This window comes from Zonotrichia albicollis, chromosome 8 (assembly GCF_047830755.1).
Source record: "Zonotrichia albicollis isolate bZonAlb1 chromosome 8, bZonAlb1.hap1, whole genome shotgun sequence".
In the NCBI taxonomy this organism is placed as follows: Eukaryota; Metazoa; Chordata; class Aves; order Passeriformes; family Passerellidae; genus Zonotrichia; species Zonotrichia albicollis.
In genome coordinates this window covers 5888791-5911024 of record NC_133826.1, presented here as the reverse complement: position 1 = coordinate 5911024, position 22234 = coordinate 5888791, and the positions used below count along the sequence as shown (strand labels likewise).

The following is a 22234-nucleotide window of genomic DNA, read 5'->3' as shown; positions in this document are numbered from 1 at the left end:
CCATTCTCAGGAGGGGACAGCGGAGGAAATGTGCATTTAGGAGACAGCTGGAAGTGGCACCACTCTGTAAATGCCTGCACTGGAGCAGTGACAGAGCTCACAACAGCCTGTGGCTGCAGGCCCCTTCAAGGCAAGGATGGTAAGACAGACTTAAAAGTGTTTCCCAAAGTTAAAGGGCTGGTTTGATGGAGAACAGAGTGTAAGGAAATGAGCACACGTATTCCTGCAGTAAGGTGACTGAGTGCCATGTGTTACATAAACACTGAGGGACAGAGAGGAGTCCCTGTAGCCCACAGAGCATCTTAATGGGAGCAGGCAGAACAGTGTTGGTGTGGATTAACTCAGACTGTACAGTTACTGTGTGTAAGAACTGAAACAAAAATGTAATTTTATTGCTAGTACAGCAGAAATAATTTAAAAAGGGAGTTGTTTTGGGAGGTTTAATGCCCAGGTAGGTTTGGGACTCTCTTACGAGGCTCTTTCAATTTCCTTCTGTGCTGTCCTTGCTATTCAGGCCTGGAGAATTTTCTTGTTGTTTCACTTTTTCTATTTGTTGCCATATTACTTTGCTAAAATTCTTAACTGAAAGGGAAGAATGTTTTGAAGTAAGAAAAAGCCCATTTTCAGTTAGATAGAAAACTAAACCACTGATATTTACCAGTATATCAGTCCATATTAGTTTGGTAATAACTCTTTGTGCTTGAAAAGTTTTACCTGCTTGGCTGCTCCCTTTGGGACTAAGAATTGACTGAAAGAAAATTTCAATAAAGGCACTGCTTCCAAGGGCTTTGAACAACATGCAGTGGGGAAAGGTTGTGGAGTGTTATGTTGTATTGTATTATTCAGGATTTCATTTTTTCAGGAGACAGGGGAGAGACAGCAAGCTAACAGTGTGTTTAGTTCTGAGTCACTTATGTGTCCAGCCAAAATTATTGTCATACCTCCAGTATATGAACATTTTTCCAGCTTTATGGGAGGGGCTGTTTGTGTGTTTAAAAGAGAAGAAGTGAGCCTGCCCCTTGAGATTCCAAGAACAGCAGTATTTCTGTCTTTTTTCCAAGCTGGCAGAAGTGTGGCTCTAAGGAGTTTTGCAGCTTGTGTACGTGTTTTAACCAAAAGCTCCAAGAAGAAACGGAGTCATTTGCAATTAGTTGCTGAATAGTCCAGCATGTAATAGTTCAGGTGAAAAACTGCACCAGTTGTGTTGTGGGCACTGTTCAGTTCTGGGACATTTTCTCACTCTGGGCAAGGCCTGGTGTAATTGTACCATGGAGATTTACTCAGTTACATCAGTGAGTCAGGAAATGAAGCTGATGCTGTTTGCCATGTGATTTGCAGATGACCAAAACCCACGTGGCAGGAAAAGAGACTTCAGAACAAACTGCTCTGTTGTGGAACATGAACTGTCCCCAGTGCTGCTGCTGTGACCCTGCAGCTGGACAGCTGCTGACCCAGCACTGCTCCCAAATCCACTCTGGATTGGGGCAGTTAAGAGTTAGGGAAAACTCAGCCCAAAGTACGATACAGTCCCATTGCAGACACCATGAAGTAAGTAGTGCAGTAATCCCAGATAAAAAAATTTAATCTTTCTATAGAAACAGTGCACTGTTTTACAAACGTGTTCATTTGGTTTCCAGTACAGCAAGTGTTACACAGAGCCCCCCCGCCCCTCCCTGGGCCTTTTGTCTGCAAGGTAAGAACTGAAACACAAAAGGCACCAAGCAAGAACTTACTCTAACAGAACCTCAGAATGACAAGACAGAGCAGAAATGATTACAATGTTAAATATCACCCTACCAATCTGAACCATTATTTAAAATAATTAACTTCTTAAAAAACAAATTTGGTGTTTGACTTCTCAGTAGTTATAAATCTGTAAAGGTTGAAATCAGCACTGCACATTGAGTTCATTTACAACGGTTTGAAAAAACCTGCAGCCTTTTACACATGGTTTGTACAGGTTTGTTTGTGTGTTCTTAAAAAAGTATCAAAACTGTAGAACTTTCATATATATTTACATTCGTCTGTTAGTTACAGTGTTATCACATACAGCCTTGCTCAGCTTTTTTCTTCATGCACACAGTGCATGGATTTATAGAAAGAGAGCTTCATACCTTAAAACAATAATGGGATATGTCACTCATGTTGTCACTGCCTTAAAATCTAAAATTTGGAATAGAAGGATGCTTGATTACTTCTGTATTGTCTATGCAGGCCATGAGGCATTTGAGAGTATGGATTATGTCTGTAATGCATACCAGGGCTTTAAACAATTTCTTTCTTCTCTTAGTCAAGAATCAGCTTCCAGCTCACAATTACTCTGTAAATTTATTCTAAAAGAAAGGAACAAAAAAAGGAAAAAAACTCCAAACCTACTCAGCCTGAGTTTCTTCTATTCACTCAAATACAAAACCTTGGACTGACATAAAAACATGAGGAAGATTTCTCTAGGATTTGGTACAGTTCAGGGAGGTATTAGTCCATTCTGCAATGGGAGGTAAGTGTATTCACTTCCCACAGAATTCCCAGGAAATCCTATAGAATGAGATGAGAAAAATCAAGTGTTTTTCCTGCCAGGTGCAGGATGACCCAGCCAAAGGGCAGGACTTGGGAAGAGTTCTGTGTGTGCCACAGCAGCTCCTAAAACTGGGGTTTTTATCAGTATGAGCAGGGGACAAGGGCAAGGAGGGAGGAAGTGACTTTTGTTCCTGTGCTATTTTCCTGATGAACCAGGGAGAGTGCTCACTTGGGAGTGTGGAAATATATGGCTAAATCTTTGTTTCTGTTAATTCTCAGCTGATTTAAGAGATGCAAGATTCCCAGTGTGGAAAAGCATTTAAATTTACATTTAGAAACAAACGAACAAAAACCAAATCAGATTTGTACCAAGCTGTAAAAAAGCCACAATACAGCACAAAACCCCTGGGTGCTGTAGGAGTTTCTCCTGACTGAAATGCTGTAGGCAATAGCTCTCCAGTTGAATGCACTGCATGGATTCTTCATGGATAGACTGGAAAATGTACAAGCAGCCCTTAAGAACCAGGATGGAAATCAGGAGATGTTTGTAAGGAGTGCTCACTGGTCAGCTATCTTACACTACAGCTCTATCTTATATAGTGTCTTTAGATTTCAAAGCAAACTTCTCAAACATCCTGTAAAAATTCAATTATTCCTAATTTTCATAAATGTAGGCTAGTAGTTTTAAAATATATGTATATATATTTATATATATGTATATATTTATATGCCTATATATCTATCTCATCCAGATAGATATATACACAGATAATCTATGCACAGCAAGCCAAACATACAAAAAATAAATACTCTCACCCCTCTACTATATTTACAGAACAGATCTTATAATCCAGATTTTGTTAATAAATATTTCTAAACTGCCTGTACAGAATTTATTTTACTTATGTTGATGGATAGCCACAAAGCATATTCAACATATTTACAAAATATCTATAAATATAGTCTTAAAATAAAGCAATAGCTACTGAACCTTCAGCCTGGCTGGTTATGTACATTGAGTTAGTAGCTCAGCTGTTGCTTATTCACTATCACAAATGGGTAGTGCAACAAGTTAAAATGTGTATAAAAGATTATACATACAAAACTCTCACATCCTTTGGATGTTTGCAGTTCATTATAACTTTGTGGTTACCCTTCTGCAACATAAATAATGACCAAAAAGAAGAAGCAGGTTCTGTGATCCAAAGCAGATTTGTTCAGTGTTCAGATGATTGGAGCAGCATCTTCATCCTCATGGCAACCCATCATCTTCTAAGCTTAGTGCTACACGCTGGGGAGGGAAAAACACACTCATGAGAGCTGTGGTACTGGTGCTAACTTTATTTCTAGTTAGAGCTCCCATGGCTGGCCCTCCTCTATTGGTCACAAGTCTATTCTAGACAGGGATTTTTTTCCCTCCCCAAATGAGGTCATTTGCTCAAGTGTTACTAGAGAGGTGCTGGGAAGTTTCCTGTCCGTGTGTATTGGATAAAATTCCTTGTAAGGGATGGCCCTTTCTCCAGTGTGATCTTGTGTGGGATCTTTAGATCACAGAGACATCCACCCACCTGGCTGCCTGCAGGAGCTGTACTGCCTTCACTCATTACTCTGGATCTTCCTGCTCTCCTCTGAATACACAATGCACTTACACCTGCCAGTGCTCCTCTCCCCAGGGATGCTCTGTGAGGGAGGATCCTTTTCCTTAACTTCTTACAGAATTTCAGTCACGTCTCCTTATGAGGAATGTGACTTTTCTTTATACTGTTGCTATAGAGAAAATATTCTCCCTGGTATGTAGAGAAACTTAATTTATCTTTAGGACAGTTTGGACACATGGTAGCAGCCTAAACACAGATAAAATGGAATCCAGTAGGGGATGAGGAATCACCTGGCCCATCCTGGGGCAGCTCTTGAGGGAGCTTTACCTTTGTCAGATTGGTACCTTGGTTAGGACAATCATTCTTCATTTGAACCGAGTATCTGAGCCCGAGCACTGCATTCTAAGACAACTGCAGGGGCTGCCAGAAGTTTAAGCTTCTGCCTAATCAATGATACTAAAGAGGTTCTGGTTTTTGTCATTATGTGGCAAATAAATAACACTAATCCAAATTCTCTATTGAAACTCTCAACAGCATTCATATTCTCCAGCAGCCATCTCCTCAGGTACTTACTGCTGGGTACACGTGTCCAATTTGGGCAGTTCGCCCAATGTGGATTTCATCTTCATCTTCCTCTTCTGTTGTCTTCCTGTAAACTGGATTGTCAAAGTTCATGCTTTTGGTGTTCTTCCGTTTCCAGTTCCTCCAGATGAGGTATCCCCCCATGCACAGCAAGCCAATGACCACTGAGGAGAGGGACAGAAGGGGCTGTTAGCAGGCAGGATCTGCTGGATGTTCCCATGTTGGCACCATGCTCACAACATTTTCTCACAGCTGGGCCGCTGTTCCCCAGTCCAGCAGTTCCTGTGCTCTTTCCCACCCCATCAATGAAAACTGGAAAAGTGTATTTACTGTGGGAAATACAATATTTTGGTATTGCACTTTGGTGAACTCCCTCAAAGGTTAAATCCAATCTGCTTACCCACAGGAATGACAATTCCAATCACAGCTGCTGTCACAGTTGAACCAAAGCCTTCATCGTCATTTGCATCTGTAATTACAGAAGTGTTCTGATCATTTAACTCGTTTGCTGCTTTTAAAGAATGTTTTCTGTTAGTACTTGTGCTGTTCTGCCCATCAGAAAGCTTTTGCAATTAAAGAATTTACAAAAAGTTCCATAATGAAATGATTCAGGTGCCACTGAGCAGCACCCAGGGATCAGGGCTGAGCTGAGCTCCCTCCTGAGGAACGAGGTCCCTGCAGTGCTGCTGCCTCAGCAGGGGACAGGGACACCCAGAGCTCCAGGCCCCTGCAGGGACCCTCTCACACTCCAGGCCCCAAGGATGTCAAGAGAAGCTCTGACCAGAAATGGTGACTTTGCTTGGGCCTCTGATTTTCACACCCAGAAAAGGAGGCCAGTTTTAAAAACCTGACATTTAATGGAAATGCCATGCACGCTCCAGGGGATGGTGAAGAGCATTCCTGAAAATCCACAACAGAACACTTGCTAGTACTGACACAATGAATGACTTATTGAGCTGTCAGAAAATGAACGTAGTTCAAAGCTTCTCTGTTAAATTTTTTCCTTTTCCATTATTTACAGCCAGGGAGTTAGTGAACACATCTATCCCTCATTGCTGCAGCCTGCCCCAGCGTGCAAGAATGGTCCCAAAACTCAATACTGTACTTAGATAAAAGGCAATTACAGGAAAATATAATTTAAAACAATTCAATATAACCCTTCAAGTTCTATACTTTAAAATGTTTGCTCTGAGCTCTCATATCAGTAGAGAAAATCTACTTTTGCTAAAATATCAGGAGTTGCAAGAGGACGAACTAACTGTACTTTTTCTTTTGATACACCAATTCATGCAACTTTTAAATACTTCCCTGTGGCAAGCTGTTCCATTACACAGTTATTTATTTACTTAATAAAAAAACTATACTATTTCCAAAGTGGACAATAAAAGAATTTTTCTTCCATGGCTTATTAAAAAGGTAATTAATGCATTTGAAAGAAACTTGCACAAAGAGAACTGAACACATTTTAGCCATTGGCCTGTGCTTTCCCCATGCAGCACAGTTCTACAGACAGGGTGGTGTATTGCTGCTTTCCAGATGTAATGGAAACAGTGAAACAGTCAGGGGAAATCAGCATTTCACTGTTTTCAAACATACATGTCTATTTGAGGTCTTGCAGAGCAAAATCTTCTCTCTGGACTAGAATTTTTTTTTAATAACAGTTCAGCCTTTCTGCTTTGCCTTGGCAGCAGGACCTGCAGGGATTGCCTGTTAGCTCTGAGGCTGAGGCTGGTGTTGCATTGAGGAGAGCTATTAGTGCTCTCCACTGGGATGCTCTTCTGATAAATAATGCAAAACTTCAAACCTGTGTCATGATGAGGCCACATTAACATGCCAAGCACGGCCACACAAACCAGAGGCAGCTTGTCTTGTGATTCCACATGTCCAGCAGCACTAAAGATGCACAGGGGGAATTTGTCACCCAGAACTTGTGCCGGATCAGATTAATAATTAAACAATTAAAACAGGGGAAGCACCAGCAGAACCATCCATTCTACTGTGTGCAGACTGAAGCTGGGGTGAGCCAGTACTGGCAAGGGCTGATGTGAACTCTCAGGGCTGTTGATGTGCCTTGGATAAAAGCTGATGTAAGTTCCTTGCCATGACAGCAGCCATCCCAGCCCAGGTGCCTGCAGAGAGAGGAGCTGATGCCTCTGCTCTGCACCAGGGTGGGCCTGCACTGACCCCTCTGCAATCCTGACATTGGGTCAGGTCTCCTGCAGTGCATGAGGAGCTGTGATACAGGAGAAGGAAAGGAATCTCATTCTCTTACAGTGCTGTGACAAATTGCTGTTCCCAGTGGTCATCTCAGAGTCTATCAGGATGGATGTGGTGGAAGGTAAATGAAGGCTTGGGGTGGTGATTGTGGCTTCTGGTACAGCTTTGGGGACAACTCCAGTGGTGCCATTGGCACTGCCAGGGGCAGCAGTGATGGTCGTGGTGCCGTCAGCACGGGACGCTGTGGTTGTGGAAACCACTACAGGAGCTGCAGTGGTTGGAAGCTCTGAAAACCAAGAGCAACAATGACATTTGGTTAAAGCAAGTACACCAAACAAATCACAAATGGTGATAGAAATCTAGAAAGGACTGTTATGTTTAATGAAGACAAGCAGAAACTAAATTCCAATTCCATTTCCCAGGTAGTCAAACTATTGACAATGCTCTGCCTAAAGCTACAGAAATTATTTCCTGAAATCAAGCTTGATTAATTAATACTAATAAAACATCAGTCTGTATTGAAGGTAGCTAAGAAATTCACAGACTTGGGGGGTTTTAAGAACCTCCTAAGATTCTGAATTTGTACTGGAACCTCCTAAGATTCTGAATTTGTACCAGGAACTCATTGCATGTTAGGAGAAACTACAGTGAAGCCACTCATCTCTTCAGGATATATCAGCAACAACTGTGTCCTCTTCAGACTGGTATCTATCTATGGATAGATATACAGATACCTAAATATATATATAAGTACACATTGCATATATATATATATAACAATCAATATATCAATATATGAGTAATCAATTTTAATGATTTATTGACTATTCACACTTCTAGTGCTGGTCCCTAGCCTTTTTTTCCCTCTTCCTGCTGTATCTTTTTCTGGTGAAGCTTTCCAAAATAAGCAAGCTTTCAGCAAGGACACCACAGTGCTGCAGTGCTCAGCAAGGAGTGGAATACAGAAGATGGTGTTTGTGTTTTCACCATCAGGAAATATATTCACTGACTATGATTTTGTTGGGACAGTGAAATGGAGATGTGATGGTGGTTACCTTTGTAGCATTTTTTCATGTCAGGACCCAGCCACATATGGTCAGGACAGGCACAGGTGTACTTGGGGGAGTGGGGCGAGATCTGAGGTGCAGGAAGACACAAATAGTCACAGCCTCCGTTTGGCTGGGGGCTGAGCTCACAGGAATCTGGAGCTGTTCAAGGATGGAATAAAAAAGATAAGTTATTTTTCTAATAATTCATTTCCTGCCCTTGGCAAAGAAATATCAGATCCTCTGAAAAGACCTTCTCTCACTCCCTGCCTCAGTTTATCAGGCAGCTTAAGCGTATTTACAGTTTGTATGGTAGAGTGGAACCTTACAAAGTACTATAAAAACTTCCCAAGTGCATAATGAATGGGAAGCATCACAGTGACAAGAGTAACTCACTGTTATCAAAGATGCTAATTAAACAGCTATTAGCAAATTGCAGATTCTTCAATAAATGCTGCTGCTGAATTAATTATGCAGGAACTTCAAACATTAGGCATTGATTTCCCATTATTACCTGTGCATTCTCTCTCATCAAGAACCATCAGGGAGCATTTCATTTGCCAGCTCTAACAAACCTGATTCAGGGCCATGACATCCTGAGGACACCTCTTACCTTTGGGCTGCTTTAATTCATGGAACACCACGATGTCATGAGGGTTATTGAGATTCTCTGCCAGAATGGAGATGTCCAAGCCATTGAGCCTGTTTGCACTGAAGATGGCCTCGTTCTCCAGGTCAGTCCAGAACACTCTGTCCTGCAGGGAATGCACACATTCCTGACCTGGCCTGCTCAAATTGGATTAAACTCCAGCAGTCCCAGAGTCAGTGCACCATGTTCCTACATTGGGGCACCTTCTGTTCAGACTACTTCTGTCTGCAGCTTTTTTCTATTTTGGACAATGTTCAAAAGCCCAGCACTCCTACAAGTTTACAACGTGCTGTGTAATTTTGAGTAGCTCTGAGACTCAGGTGAGGGAGCAGAAATTTGGTAAGGTACAGACAAGTTGTATCTGTGTTGTTTCTGAACTGCTTTTTCTTTGTAAGCTGGGGTAGATCATGAGCAAAGGGCCACACTCTGTACTCGAAACATTTGTTACCTTGCTGATTTTTTCCTCCTTTCCTAAGATAAGATCTGCATTAAACAGGTCTCTGTGAAGAGGCCAGTGCCTAGAGCACCTATTTCTCTTTTATATTACTATATTTTACATGGCATACTATGCCTGAAGATGCAGAACTACTGGTGGAAGAGGTTCCCAGCAATCACATTATTACCAAGCAGTTTAATTGCTTGGTCATGTGTGTGTGCTGCTGCCTCCTAAACCCATGTGTATTTCCTGAAGGAAAGCCACACTGCTGGACAACAGGGCAGCTTAGCAAAAGCAGAAGTTGGCTGTTGTCCTACACAGCCATTCCTACCAGGAAGGATGGAGAGAGGTGGAATAACCCAAGAGATCCTTCCAAATGCTGCTGATGGGGATAGCACTGAAGAGCAACAGTGACCTGGAGAAACCTGTGCCCAAAGTTAGATGCCCAGATATCACACACTTCACATAGGAGGAATAAGGGATTTAAGGATGAGGGATTTCCTGAGCCAGACACCAACTGGACCTTTCTCTGCTATGACTTACCTACAGTGAGTGCCAAAGTTGAAGCCTTTGTTCCCCTGATCATTTAATGCACTGGTGCTGCATTAGGTAAAAGCATGAGATAACACTTTGCTCTTGATTAAGGCTTTAAAAACCAATTTCCCTGCTGAAGCCACACGGGGTTAATCGGTTTCTATAGCAGCAGCTGCCCTCTCTGAGCTCTGTGCTGGGCAAAAGGCAGAACTTTCAATCAAGAAGAGCTCTGAGACCTCTTGTAAGCTCCAGTCTGTTCTGCATCCGTTTTCCACTCTTACCTCAAACACTGCCAAGCCAAAAGGATGGCTCAGATCATCCACAGAGGAGATCAGAACTTTTCTGTTGCTGCCATTGAAATCAATGCAGGACAGTGAATGCAATTTGGAATCTACCCAGTAGAGACGCTGATTCAGCAAATCTGGAAAGTAACACACAATGAAGCAAAATTACACACAGCTCTTGCAACTCTTTTGCTCTTGCCCAGCATGTTTTTCCTGCTGGCAGCATGACTAATCTCTTTATTATTGGGACTCTTTTTTTTTAACACTAGTTCTGATTTTGAATCAGTGCCCAGATATGCTGGGATAAGACCCTATAAATAAGATTAAAAAGGAGGAACATTCTGCTCTGTGTGTGTGGGGAATGCCTGACTGACAGCCCTGTACAATGAGGCTCTTTTGTTACCAGGAGCAGCAGGGAAGCAGCAGTTTGGGCTTCCCAGATTCTCTCCATCAGTGCCTGGGTGAGAAGCTTCATCCCTCCCAAGGTTGTTCAGGCCTTGGCCTCTTGCTGGAGAACAACTACTGAGATTCCAATGAAACACCTCTGAAGGAGCTGTAAGATTCACACATTTTCAGTGAAGAAGAGTCCTGGGGCAGGAAACACTTCTTGTGCTGCAGGCTGGGGGGATCTGCTGCTGGGGACAGTCCTACCACAACCAGCCAGGTTTGGGGAGGGTGCAGGTAAGAGTGGGAGGAGAGGATCCAATGTTATTTGGAATGCTAAGAACTGCATTCCTCTTTCTGGAGCAAATTCACTCATTTTGGATGGGATTCACTGAACAGAATGCAAGTGGATGACAGCCAACAAAACCAGTTATAATAATTAAACAAGTCATTAATTAATTTCTTAATTACTAAATGATAACATTATTTGTTCACAGCAGTAGCACTTCAGCAGTGTGTAATGGCAAGCAGCATTTCCTCCTCCATCCTTGCCACAGCCAGCATTTTTAAAGCCAAGCAGAGAACCTCACATCTGCATGGTGTTAAACACACACAGCTCCCACTGCAGAGCAGGATGTTCCCTGCTGCTCCATGAAACCTCCTTCCCCCTCTGCTGGGCTCCATTCACCCTGAGCAGCTGGGAATGGTGGCAGGGAATGGGCTCTGCAGCCCCTGTCCCTTTGCACCATTCATCAGTCCAGTGCAGGATCCTGACACTGCTCCTGAGACAGGCCCAGCTACAGAGACATTTAAAAACAAGGATTCAAATGCTTTGCAGACTCCTAAAGGGTTGTCACAGCTCTGCATCCTTCCCCAAAATTTCCTTTTGCCTTAAGGCACAATGAGAAGCACCTCAAGGCTCCTGCAGTATGAGGTTCTGACTGCAGCAAGACTTTCTGTCTGTGCTACTGAGATAAGGGAACTCATGTGTGTGAGCAGCAGTGACTGACTGACCAGTTTAGGATTTGTGTGTGCAGGTGCCTTTGAGCATTTACAATTTTGTTTTCCCACTTGTTTAACACCAAAAGCAGATTTCCCTCAGCTCAGTGGGTGCTGCAGCTCTGAGCTGGGCACTTACCCAGGGTGATGCCGTTTGGCCACTCGATGTTGTCGCTGACCAGCACCCGCCGCCCCACGCCGTTCAGACCGGCCTTCTCGATCTTGGCTTTGTCTCCCCAGTCAGACCAGTACATGAACCTGGCACAGGCACACGTAAGAAAGCAATAAGCTGGACTCCAGTTAAAAAAATCTGCACTGCTCATTGCAGTAAGGGGTGCCAAAGATTCTCTCCTTATTACAGCAGTTAATTCCTCTGGTGGAACAACATGCAGTTCTCCCACTGAGTAATCTGCCTCAAAACTTACACCAGAATGCAGCATTTCACCCTGCTAACTAACCCCTGCAAACTCTCTTGCTGTGCCTGTTAGGTACCTGGCATTTACTCATCAGCAGCCCAAACACAAGTCAGGCTGACTTCATTTCCCAGCACAGCCTCTGTGCCGGGACCAGCTCAGGTGCATTGAACACATGAACTGGCCCTGAACTGACTTTAACAGCAGGACCTTGCCAAGGGTTAGTTAAATCATCTCCACAGTCCCACTGCAGGGTGCATCTCAAAGGGCATCTGAGTCCTGGTGAGCTGAGAACCACCCCCAGGTTTGTGACTGGAATGTGTCTGTTGGCAAAGGGGAGTTTGGGGTGTGCACCCCTACCTCTGTGTGGGATCCACAGCGATGGCTCTGGGCTCGCTGAGGTCACTGTTGAAAAGTGTTCTCCTCTTGCTTCCATCTGCAGTGGCTACTGAGATGGTTTTGTTCCCAGAGTCTGTCCAGTAGATGTTCTTGTGGACCCAGTCGATGGCCAGTCCCTCGGGGGAGTTGAGCTGGCTGTCGATGAGGGTCACCTGCTCGGCCGTGTCACTCGCTTTGTCGATGTAGGCGCTGCGGGGACAGGAGGTCACAGGGCTCCCACTCGGCTCCCAGAGCTGACACAGGAACCCTTATGGTGCTCCTGCAACCTTCTGCTTGCTCCTACAGCCTCTTATTTCCCCATTCCCATATGGCAGCATTTCCACGGTAGGGAACTGTAAATTTCATCGTTCTACCTGCGTCCTACTGTAACTGCACAATTCAGGAAAACATTTGACTTCTGGCATGTTAACTTCCACAGCACTGATTTGTGGGATTTATGGACATGAAAAATATAATCTCCAGAGCTCTGCTGAGCAGAGTTGAACTGAGCATGCAAAAAATGTGCTTAAATGTACCGCAGAATTAGGAGCTGTGTAGCTAATTATGACTCATCAAAGGAATTCATGAAGCTGCATTAATTTGGCAAGTGATTTCACTAGATACAAACAAAATGTTCACTAAATATTAGTGGCAGTTTCAAAATCTTTCAAAACGATAATGAAAGGCAGCAGACTCCACATGGATGTTTCATAAATAACTGGAATGTTGCTCCTACAACCACACAGGCTGATTCTGCTCTCAATATCAATTCTGCTGAGTGCACTGAAATGAGTTATTCTGAGTTTGCATCAGTGTTTGCAGAAGCTTAGTCTGGCTCTTAGAATAACTCAGTATATCTTAGAACAGTTATAAAGCAGAAGAAGTTTCTGCCCCTCACTCTAAATATTTGAAATTGTAAGATGCTTCCTCCTCACTGCCCATCCTGCCTTTGCTGATGGAATAAGAAGGTGAATTGCATGGGAGCTGAGTTCTCCAATATCAGATTAGACCTTGGAACCAAAACATCTAAACCCAGGAATTCCTGGCACTTTTACAGTCTGCAGTCAGGGCTGGAATGGCCATGCAGAGTCAGCCTGGATGACCAGCACATTGCTGCATCTTCCCTACAAGGATGGTTTTGGTTTGGCTCTGACCCAGCACCACAGGGATGGTACCTCAGGGCTCTAGGGGCCTCTGACAGTGCTCCCAAGATTCCAGTGTTCCAGAGTGACCCTGTGCTCTCAGTGCCCAGCTCCAGGCCAGTAATCCCTTGCCAGTGGAACAGTTGTGTTCCCTGCTTCCCACCTGTGCCTGCACAGGAGGGAAAGGCAGAGGCTCCTGCAGCTTCCACAGTGCAAGGGCTCAAGTACTGGTGACTTTTCAGTTCTCCCAGTAACTAAATATTGTAAAAGATCTGACACCCCAAAGGAGGCATCACCTCAACAGGACAGGATCTGGAAAGGCAAATGAGGTGACCATAATGAAAGACAGGATCTCTTGCCAGTGATTACCTCCTGTCCCACAGTTTTCACCTTCCAATAGCCTCTCAACCACAGACTTGTTCCCAGGCACTCCAGCATATTTGCTGTTGGAGAGCTGCAGGAGCAGTGTCTTGGATAATCCTCTTTGCCCAGGCAGACCCAGTGAGTGCTGACAGCTTTTTCCTGAGCTATCCCTGCTCTTTCAGAGCCCCACAGGCCCCTCAGGGTACCTGCCCAGCTGCTGGTGGGCAATGCCCAGCACAGCCTGGGCAGACATCCCTGCAGGGCATGGGAGCTACCAGTACCTGCAGAAACCCTGGTGTGGCTCCCACGTGCTGACACCAGTCAGCCTGTGCCTGAGCAATAGCTGAAATCCAGAGCAAACCACTGCAGAAGCTGCAATAGCTGTGCAAATCAGAATATACACGGGGGATTTTCAGCACATAAATTAAATGCTTTTTTGGCTAAGCCCCAGCACATAATAATTGTGATGGATGCCATAAAAACAGCTGAAGGAGGAGTGAGAATGAGAGTTACAGAATGTGTACTGTGGTCAGGTGCTGTGAATTTAAATCCAATCTACCAGAGACTACGGTGGGCAGCAGCTTGTGACTGTGTGGCTGCCTCCTTGCTCCCACCATTTGCCTGCTTTGTGCTTCCAGGTGCCAGGTCCTTTGTGGCCTCCCATACAGCTCTCACAGCACAGCAGCAGCCTTGGCCCTGCTTTGCAGTATCCATGGCTCAGGAAACAAGAGCCCTACATTTTTAACTGCTTAAGTGCAGCAGGAACTGGCATTGATGAAAAGTCACCCTGTATTATCAAAGAGATAACTGCACAAGCCTCTGATGTCTTTATCAATTCCTCAAAAAGATTACCAAGTCTGGGCCACAACAGGTTATCCTGTCAGGGCAGCAAAGCCCTCAGGTGCCCTGTGCTCTGCACTGCTCTCTGGATTGCTTTAGGGGATGCAGGGAATGCAGCTTTGGCAAGGGACCAGCACACACATCCTCGCTTGCCCCTTACCTGTAGATTTTTCGGTAGAACAAGTCACACCAATATATTCTGTTTGTTGACACCTCCACATCCAGTGCCACCACGTTCTTCAGCATGGGAATGATGCGGGAATAGTCCCTTTTCACCAGGTCTATTTTACGGACCTCGTGGCGATTGGTGAAGATCAGGTACGGGCTCTTGCCTACCACACAAAATCAGCACATTTGTCACTTCAGCAGCTGTCCCAGGGGCTGGATTCAGCTTTCATTTCTCAAACAACAATGGAATTATCAGTCACAGGTAGCTGTGTTTGTACCAAAGCTTTACACCACACTGGAAGCAAGAGGAAACTTGCTCCAGAGGCAGGGCTGTCACATGCAGGCACCCCTGTGGTCCCTGGACACACACTGGCACTTGGACAGCCTCTGGGGAATGGCCTCATCTTCATTCAGCACAAAATCCTGGGCCAGATTTTGGTGACTTACAGCTGGGAGGGTGGAGGGCTGGCTCAGACACCCTGTTTTAATCAGGATGTTTTCTTTCTTTCAATACTACTACCACAAAATGTTTTTGCTGCACTGTTTTCAATAACACCTGTCAAGAGACATTCTTTTCTAGTTTCAGCTTCAAACAGCCAAGTAGTGACTGCAATCTTGCTCTGTACACTGTTAAAATATTCTGATCTGCATGATCAGTAGTTCTTGCCTAGAGACGCATCTGCTATTGCTGCAGCAGCTCTGTGCTGCTCACAGTGAAATGTCTTTGCTTGATTTGCCTGTTTCCTTTTGTTTCCACTCCCCTGCCTCAGCTGGGAGCGTGTTTTCTTAGCAGAGCTGTGCTGTTGAGCAAGCAGAGTTCCCGTGCCTGTGGCGCTGCCTTACCTACAGCTTTGCAGTTCTTGGACAGCGTGTCCATCTCGTATCCTTCGTAGCACTCACATTTGTAGTCTCCCTTGTAATTAATGCAGATCTGGCTACAAGCGTCTGGATTCTCACATTCATCTATGTCTGAAAGGAGTGTTTGAAACCCATCAATAACTTGAAATCAAACCATCTGTGATGGAGCAATGCTCAAGTGAATATAATCACGTCTCTCTATGGTGAAACACAAGGGACTGCTGTTTGCATGTCAATTACCTCCACACGTTTTTTTATCCAGAAGCTTGTATCCAGGCGGGCATTCGCACTCGTAACCAATCCTCAAGTCTTTGCATATGTGTGAGCAGCCACCGTTGTTCATCGAGCATTCATTGACACCTGCAGGGGATACACAGATCACCTATGACAAACGGGGCTTTTACTTGTGAGATTGAATAAAATTAAGAGATTTCCTCAGAAATGTTCCCATTTCTATCAGTTTTGGTACAGGCCCTATAGAGCATGAGTGCCTTCAGAGACAGGAAGCCTCCACTGTATCACTTTCTTGCTCTTTATTATTCCAAACCAACGCTGGGGGATCATTTGGACTCAAAGCTAGTGGCTGAATGAATGGGGAGCCCTGGGGATACAGCCCTTGTGAGTCTCTGCATCTCATCCCTTCAGAGAGCTGCTGCTTTGAGCTGTTCTGCCACATGTGAGAAACTTCCAAGGGACCTAAGGGCTCTCACCAGCATGCTCCTCCTTCCCCATGTGCTGGTTCATGTTGACTTTTCTGAACAGTCTCTCTGAGCTTTAATAATTCATGCGGGGGGACTCTCATCTCCCAGGGGCCAGCTGTTTTGAAATACTCTACTATTTTCCCATCTAGCTCCAAGGAATGATTTATGTGAAAAATTCCAGAAAACACCGAAGTGCAGTCTGTCAGAGATACTCCATTAGCACTGATACATCCTCCCACAAACACGTTCCCCACAACCGTCTTTGCTGGCACCCCCAGTGTGCAATTTACAAAGCAACAGCCCCCAAACTCCCCTGGGGCCTTTTCTAATCCAAGGCCACCTGTCTGATCCTGCCCTCAAGTGCTGAAATGAAAAACTGAATAAATGGATTCTTAAAAGTAGAACTGAATGAGAGGTTGGGAAAAGCTGGTTTCCTGTCAGAGACAACATTTCTTCTTGTTTTAATTGGCCTACAAAAGGTGAAGAGAAAGTTCTCTCCTTAAGGAAGACTGCTGAACAGGAGCTGTGGGATTTCAGGGATAGTGGACTCACCAGAACAAGGAAAACTGATTTGCTCCAATCTAGAATGCAATTTAAAGGCAAATTTTTCATTTATCTTTTACTTCTTGCATCCTTGCACACTGCAGGTGAGCAGCACAGCAGAGCCAATAAACCATTGCTCTTGGAAGAAAATGGAAACAACCACAACCCAATTAAGTCAGTAAGACAGGGAAAATACCATGCCAGAAGGAATCCAGCTCAGCTCTGGGATGCTTTCACCTTCCTAGCAGGGACATACAGAGATATCAACACATAATTAATGGAGCAAGTTGCCTGACTAAAATAGCCAAGTGTTGTCATGCCTTCTGCAGTGCTTTTCTGGGGGACTCTCAGAGGGCACTGCAGAGTTTAGCATGGCCAGACAGACCCCCTGAGCTGGGGAGTGTGTCCTGTACCTCTGCCTCCTGTGGGGATCACCTGTGTGTGGGCATTAATGTCCCAGCAACCCACAGCACTGTGCCCTTTGAGAAACACCTTCCCCTGGGGGCTCTTCTCTGCTTCCCAGCTCAGACAACAGCTCACTGCCAGCCCAGGGTGGCACAATCACAGCACCATGACCATGGGTTGAGCACCAGCCCAGCTGTGCCACTGCCCAGTCTCCTCTGACAAACTGGGCTGCCAACTGGGAGACCTCCACAGACAGACACTGCAGCACCCACACAGAGAAACAGGGAGATGAGGATTAGTGGAAGAAAGCAAGGGCACACTGGAAGCATGAGGGAGGAGCATCTTCTCTAAGCATGCACACACTCTTCCTTGTCTAAAACAGGGAGAGACTGACAGTTCTTCCTGAACAGGAGTTATGTAAGGGGCAGCCACTGAGCTCCATGATGGCATGGAAGGAGATGCCTGTTGGAGACATCTCTGCCCTGGGGAAAACCACAAACGTGTTTGAGTGATGCTGCAGATTGGGGCTGGTGCCCACAATGTCTGGTGGGAAGGGCAAGAGAGGGCTGTGCTATGGAGAAGGGCACAGCTCTGTGCCCTCAGCTCTGTTCCCTGGCTCCAACAACCCCGGCTGCCCTGGCATTCCCACAGCCCAGAGCTGGCAGGACGCTGCAGGGAGCAGCCTGCTGTCTCTGCTGAGGGAAGCAGCAGCAACATGAACAACCCAGAAAAGGCTGAAGTCCTCTCTCAGGGGTTGCTGCCACTCTACATGTTTTCACCTTCAAAGCATGTTCCCAACGCTATATTTTTATGGTGTTATCATCATCTTAGAATTCAAAGATAATTTAGGCAATGAGGCTAAATAAACTGGTGAGTGTTGTGGAGGACACCAGTATTTGGGGAGAGGGGGAATTCCTCATTCCTAGTCCCGTGCTCAGTTCATACATCCCTCCAAGAATAAAAATTGAGTGGAGAAGGGCACAGTTCAAAGTTACAGATGATCAGACTAAGCTACTAATTATATTCATATGAAGGGTGATGAGAGAATAAAGGCAAGGAAAGAGGAGCAGAGTGAGAAATAGCATTAGCAGCTACATGTGGTTACACTCAAAGCTGTGAGCAGCAGATGGAGAAGAGGGGAAGCAGTTACAACAGGAGCAACACGTAGAAGGCAAGTACTGTACCACATTCTTTCAGAGGCTCGTCAGACCAGTCCCTGCAGTCTCTATGTGAATCGCACACTTTGCCTCCGTCAATGCACTCTCCACTCTTACACTGAAACTTGCTGGGACTTTCACATGCTGACTCTGTCATGTTGGGCAAGAGAGGAAAGCATCTAAGTTAGATGAGGCTCGTGACAACAAACAGGCTGACATAAAGCTCAGGAGGGCATCATTAGCAGAAATGGGATGGGATTAAGCAAATGAACATTGAGCCTAAAGCATCATGCAAAGAACTTTTCAAGTCATGCAGTCTGCCTGGTCAGCACAATCATCTCTCCCAAGCAATCCCACTGCAAAAATGGCTTCAAACTGTACAGGAAGCAGCTTGGCATGGCCAAGTAGAGGAGCAGCCCAGAGGCCACCAGCCCTGGCAGATTTACCCCATGGAGCACGAGGAGCACCTGTACCCACCTTGGACACAGCCGGCCTCGTCGCTGTTGTCAGGACAGTCGTGCACCTTGTCACACTGCTTGGCTCCATGGATGCACGTCCCATCGCCACACTGAAATTCATCCGGCCGGCAGGTCACCAGAGCTTTAAGACAACACATTCAAGCATCAGGCACACAGAACTCAGTCACTTGTGTGGTACCCATCAGCCACGTCCCTCTGACACTGCTGGGGTTGCATCCTCCATCAGCAAGTGTCAGAGTATGGGCTGTTCCCACCAAAGCAACAGAGGCAGCAGCTGCCTCAGCCACTGTTCTCCTGTGCCCCTCTGCTGTCCTAGACCACTTCTACATCCTTGGGAAATCAGCATCAAAGCCCATTTGAGGACACCCAGGCAAAACAGACCCAGTACTGGCAGTGAAGTTTCTCAGGTGACACAGAACAAAGCAAGCAGCAAAACTCCCAGCAGTGGGGCAGCTCTGGGGCTGCAGTCTGTGTGAGGCCAGGCTGCTTCCCAGCTGGGAGTGACACTGGGAAGGCAAAGGCACTTTGCACTCCTCAGCTCCCTTCCTCAGAACAATTACATTTCAGATACATTTCAAAACATGTTCAGGCTAAGGCCCGGGCAAGAGACCTGCAGTGACTCTGCCAAAGCAGTGTGGTCACAGCAGGGACAAAGGCAGCAATGAGACACAATCATCAGGTCACCAAATGCCCATGAGCCAACAGCCCACTGGAAGGCAGAAGAGCTCCACTGCACTGAGATGTTTCTTGGGCTTTCCAGCCCCAAACACCTCCACAATATCAGCCCAGTTTCCATGCCTGAAATTCATTTGTCCAGGTCAGATTATAACAGACTCAAACCAGATCTGATAAACTGCAAAGCTGGGGGAAAATATAAACCAGACTCCTGCACAGACCATGCTAAAAGCAGTCATATATCCCTTCCCAAATTACCATGAATGAGAGACCCCCCTAGCTGGGACCAGCCCTGTGCTGACACAGGGATCAGGCAGCCTGGCAAAACAGGCTCCTCATTCCTGGACACGTTTTGCAGCTTCCTTGTGAGGGGCCCATCAGATCAAGGCAGCACACCCTGGAGAGTTCCTGATTCCAGGCTTTCCATCACACGATTGTGTCCTGGTGTGGGCTGACAGAAAATCACTTCTTCTGAGCACTGAGGGGAGGCCAGCACTGCTGGTACTACATGGGAGGCGAGAGCTGTCTGCAGACTGCCCTGGACAATTTGACAAACTGGTTCTAATATAAAAATGAGTCATTTCAGATAACCCAGGAAGAGCTGCAGACATGAAGTGAGCCAGCATCAATATCATAAAGTATCAGTTGCACAAAGACTCCACACTATTGGTGATTATAGCCTGCAGGGTGCAGGTCCAGGTTCATGACTGCTTCACTGGACAAGTTCTAGTCCATCTTCAGCCAGCAAAAGGCACCAGAGACAGAGAAAGCCACAACTGCAGGGCTGGAGGGGGAAGGGAGAAAGCCTGTCATTAGAAATACACAATATTCACATGAGGAAAGTTTGGAAATAGCACTGCTCCTTGGAGAGGAAAGCCATATGCAGTGTATTCATAAAAAGCTGCAAAGTGAGAAAAAAATCCCAAGCAATAAGCACAGTTATAGGAGCAGCTGTGCTGCCATGTTTCAGCTAATAAACCCAGGCACAGGAATGGGAAACCTCAGTGGGACATCTGGGCCAGCAGCTCCAAACTAAGCACGTGGGATCTGCTGCTCTACCAAATGCAGAAAAATGAAGGAGGGAAAGAAACAAAGCTGTGGTCTGGGAGGGGCACAGGGCACAGGTCTGGAAGTGGCACCAAGAACTCCTGCAGGGAGGCAGAGTCACTTCTGCCAAAACTGCTGCTGGCATGGGCAGCCACTGCCTGGGGAAACCTGGGCATGGGGAAAGCACCCTCCCTGCTGCACAGGAAACCCTGCCTGCTGCCCAGCTGAACCCTGGCCCCTGCAGGGCTTTTCAGCTGTCTCACTGGAAATTCCTTTGCCACAATTATTTCTTGTTTTCACCCTAACTTGTAAACCAGTTTGCTTCACCTTTTCCCTAGCAACTTCTATGTGTGGAGGTAGGATAGGATGGTCCTCCATTTCTGACTAAAAATATTCGTGTATTTATACACAAAATGCCCCCTCACAAAAGTGTAACATGTAATTAAAGCCAATGGGGTTTTGTCTTTTCTAGAGCAGAAAAAGGTCTCCAGTTCATCAAGTAAATCTGTGTGACAACAGCTACAGATTTGGAAGACAGCTGCTATAAAACCTATAATTGTCTTCAATTGTAATCTTCAAAGCTCTTTTAAAAAGCTTTATAGCTAAATGCTTAGAACAAAAAGGTTGCTATTCCTAAAATGAATTAAAATTAAGGAGAATTTTGTAGGAATTGCAAAGACAATGTTGCAGAAGCACCACAAGACTGAGAGAAAAATGACAGCACAATTCTTAGCTCAGTTGCTACAGAGACTGCAAAACACAGATGTGGGGCTGTACTGCACTGCACAAACTTTGCTTCCAGAAGAGACAGAAGTTTGGAGACCAGGCTGGGTTTCCTGGCTCATTCTCACTCCACCAGAGCTGTGGAAGTTCAGACCTTTGAGGAGCAGCCCCTGAGCCTCTTAACAGACATCTAAAAAGGCAGATACAGTAACAGCTCTTACTGATTACAAAGCCACTAAAATGCCATGTATGGCATTGCTAATTTTTGCTGCATTTTTCAGGAGAATTCCAAATTATCCTGAAGTGGAGGCACTAACCCATCTCAGCCCCACTGGCAGAGCTGACAGCAGGTTCCCATTAAGGCCATTCCCAAGGAAAAGCAGTAATTCAAGAAGAGGGAAAAGCTGTGCTGTTTATTTGCACAAGATATCCAGAAAATTGCTGTGCCTAATTTGGAAGGTTTAAATCAGTGAAATCTCAGTAGTTTTACAGCCATCTCCTCAGCAAATCAAATACTAAACTAATTACCAAAGCCCTGCTAAATTAACAGGCCTCCTCAAAGAGACACACTTCCCATTTACCAATCCTAGGCACAAAGCTGCATCACTCAAATTCAGCAGCTCTATTCCAGATTCCAAACCTGAGCCTCAGTTTCTTCTGGTTTCTGTTTTTATTTCCTTCCTTCCCAAAAAAGAAAATCCCAACATTTGCAAAATGCATCAATCCCATGTTATAGATGGGGAGACAGAGGCAGGGAAGTGTGAGGTCAGGTCCCAAGGGGTCTCTTTTCTTGCTGTCAGTTGTAAGCATTATTTATTCTCCCTCCTGGATGCCTTAATGCAAGTTGCAAAGGACATTTAAAAATATAACCATTCCAGATTTGAAGACTAATAAATCTAACCTAATGTTCATTTTATAAATATACATATATACATATTTGAATATATATGCTATGGAAAAAACCCCAGCCACCCAATGTTCTCACACAGCTTTCCTGAAATGACTCATTCCTTCCCATTTATTTGCTGTCTCGCTGCCAAAACCTGTTCACCAATTGTCACCCTTCATTTCTACTCTACTCATTTACCAATCCAAA

The 22234-nt window shown here is 45.2% G+C and overlaps 1 protein-coding gene across 2 annotated transcripts in view; it reads right to left on the bottom strand.

The window, feature by feature from the left end:
• Positions 1-1549: 1549 nt before the first annotated feature.
• The window catches only part of LRP8 (LDL receptor related protein 8), a 171936-nt gene continuing 151251 nt past the window's right edge, over positions 1550-22234 (bottom strand). Inside the window, exons 6-19 of one of the 2 annotated variants that reach the window (XM_074545774.1) lie at positions 18692-18814; positions 18242-18364; positions 15649-15768; positions 15394-15519; positions 14543-14714; positions 12020-12247; positions 11386-11504; positions 9861-10000; positions 8574-8715; positions 7970-8122; positions 6970-7200; positions 5098-5166; positions 4689-4861; positions 1550-3808 (exon numbers count right to left, since the gene is read on the bottom strand). In XM_074545774.1, the coding sequence (XP_074401875.1) occupies positions 3770-3808; positions 4689-4861; positions 5098-5166; positions 6970-7200; positions 7970-8122; positions 8574-8715; positions 9861-10000; positions 11386-11504; positions 12020-12247; positions 14543-14714; positions 15394-15519; positions 15649-15768; positions 18242-18364; positions 18692-18814 (1958 nt within the window). In that variant the 3' untranslated portion in view covers positions 1550-3769. The remainder of the gene's footprint in view (positions 3809-4688; positions 4862-5097; positions 5167-6969; positions 7201-7969; positions 8123-8573; positions 8716-9860; positions 10001-11385; positions 11505-12019; positions 12248-14542; positions 14715-15393; positions 15520-15648; positions 15769-18241; positions 18365-18691; positions 18815-22234) is intronic. The other variant, XM_074545775.1, reaches the window with a different exon arrangement.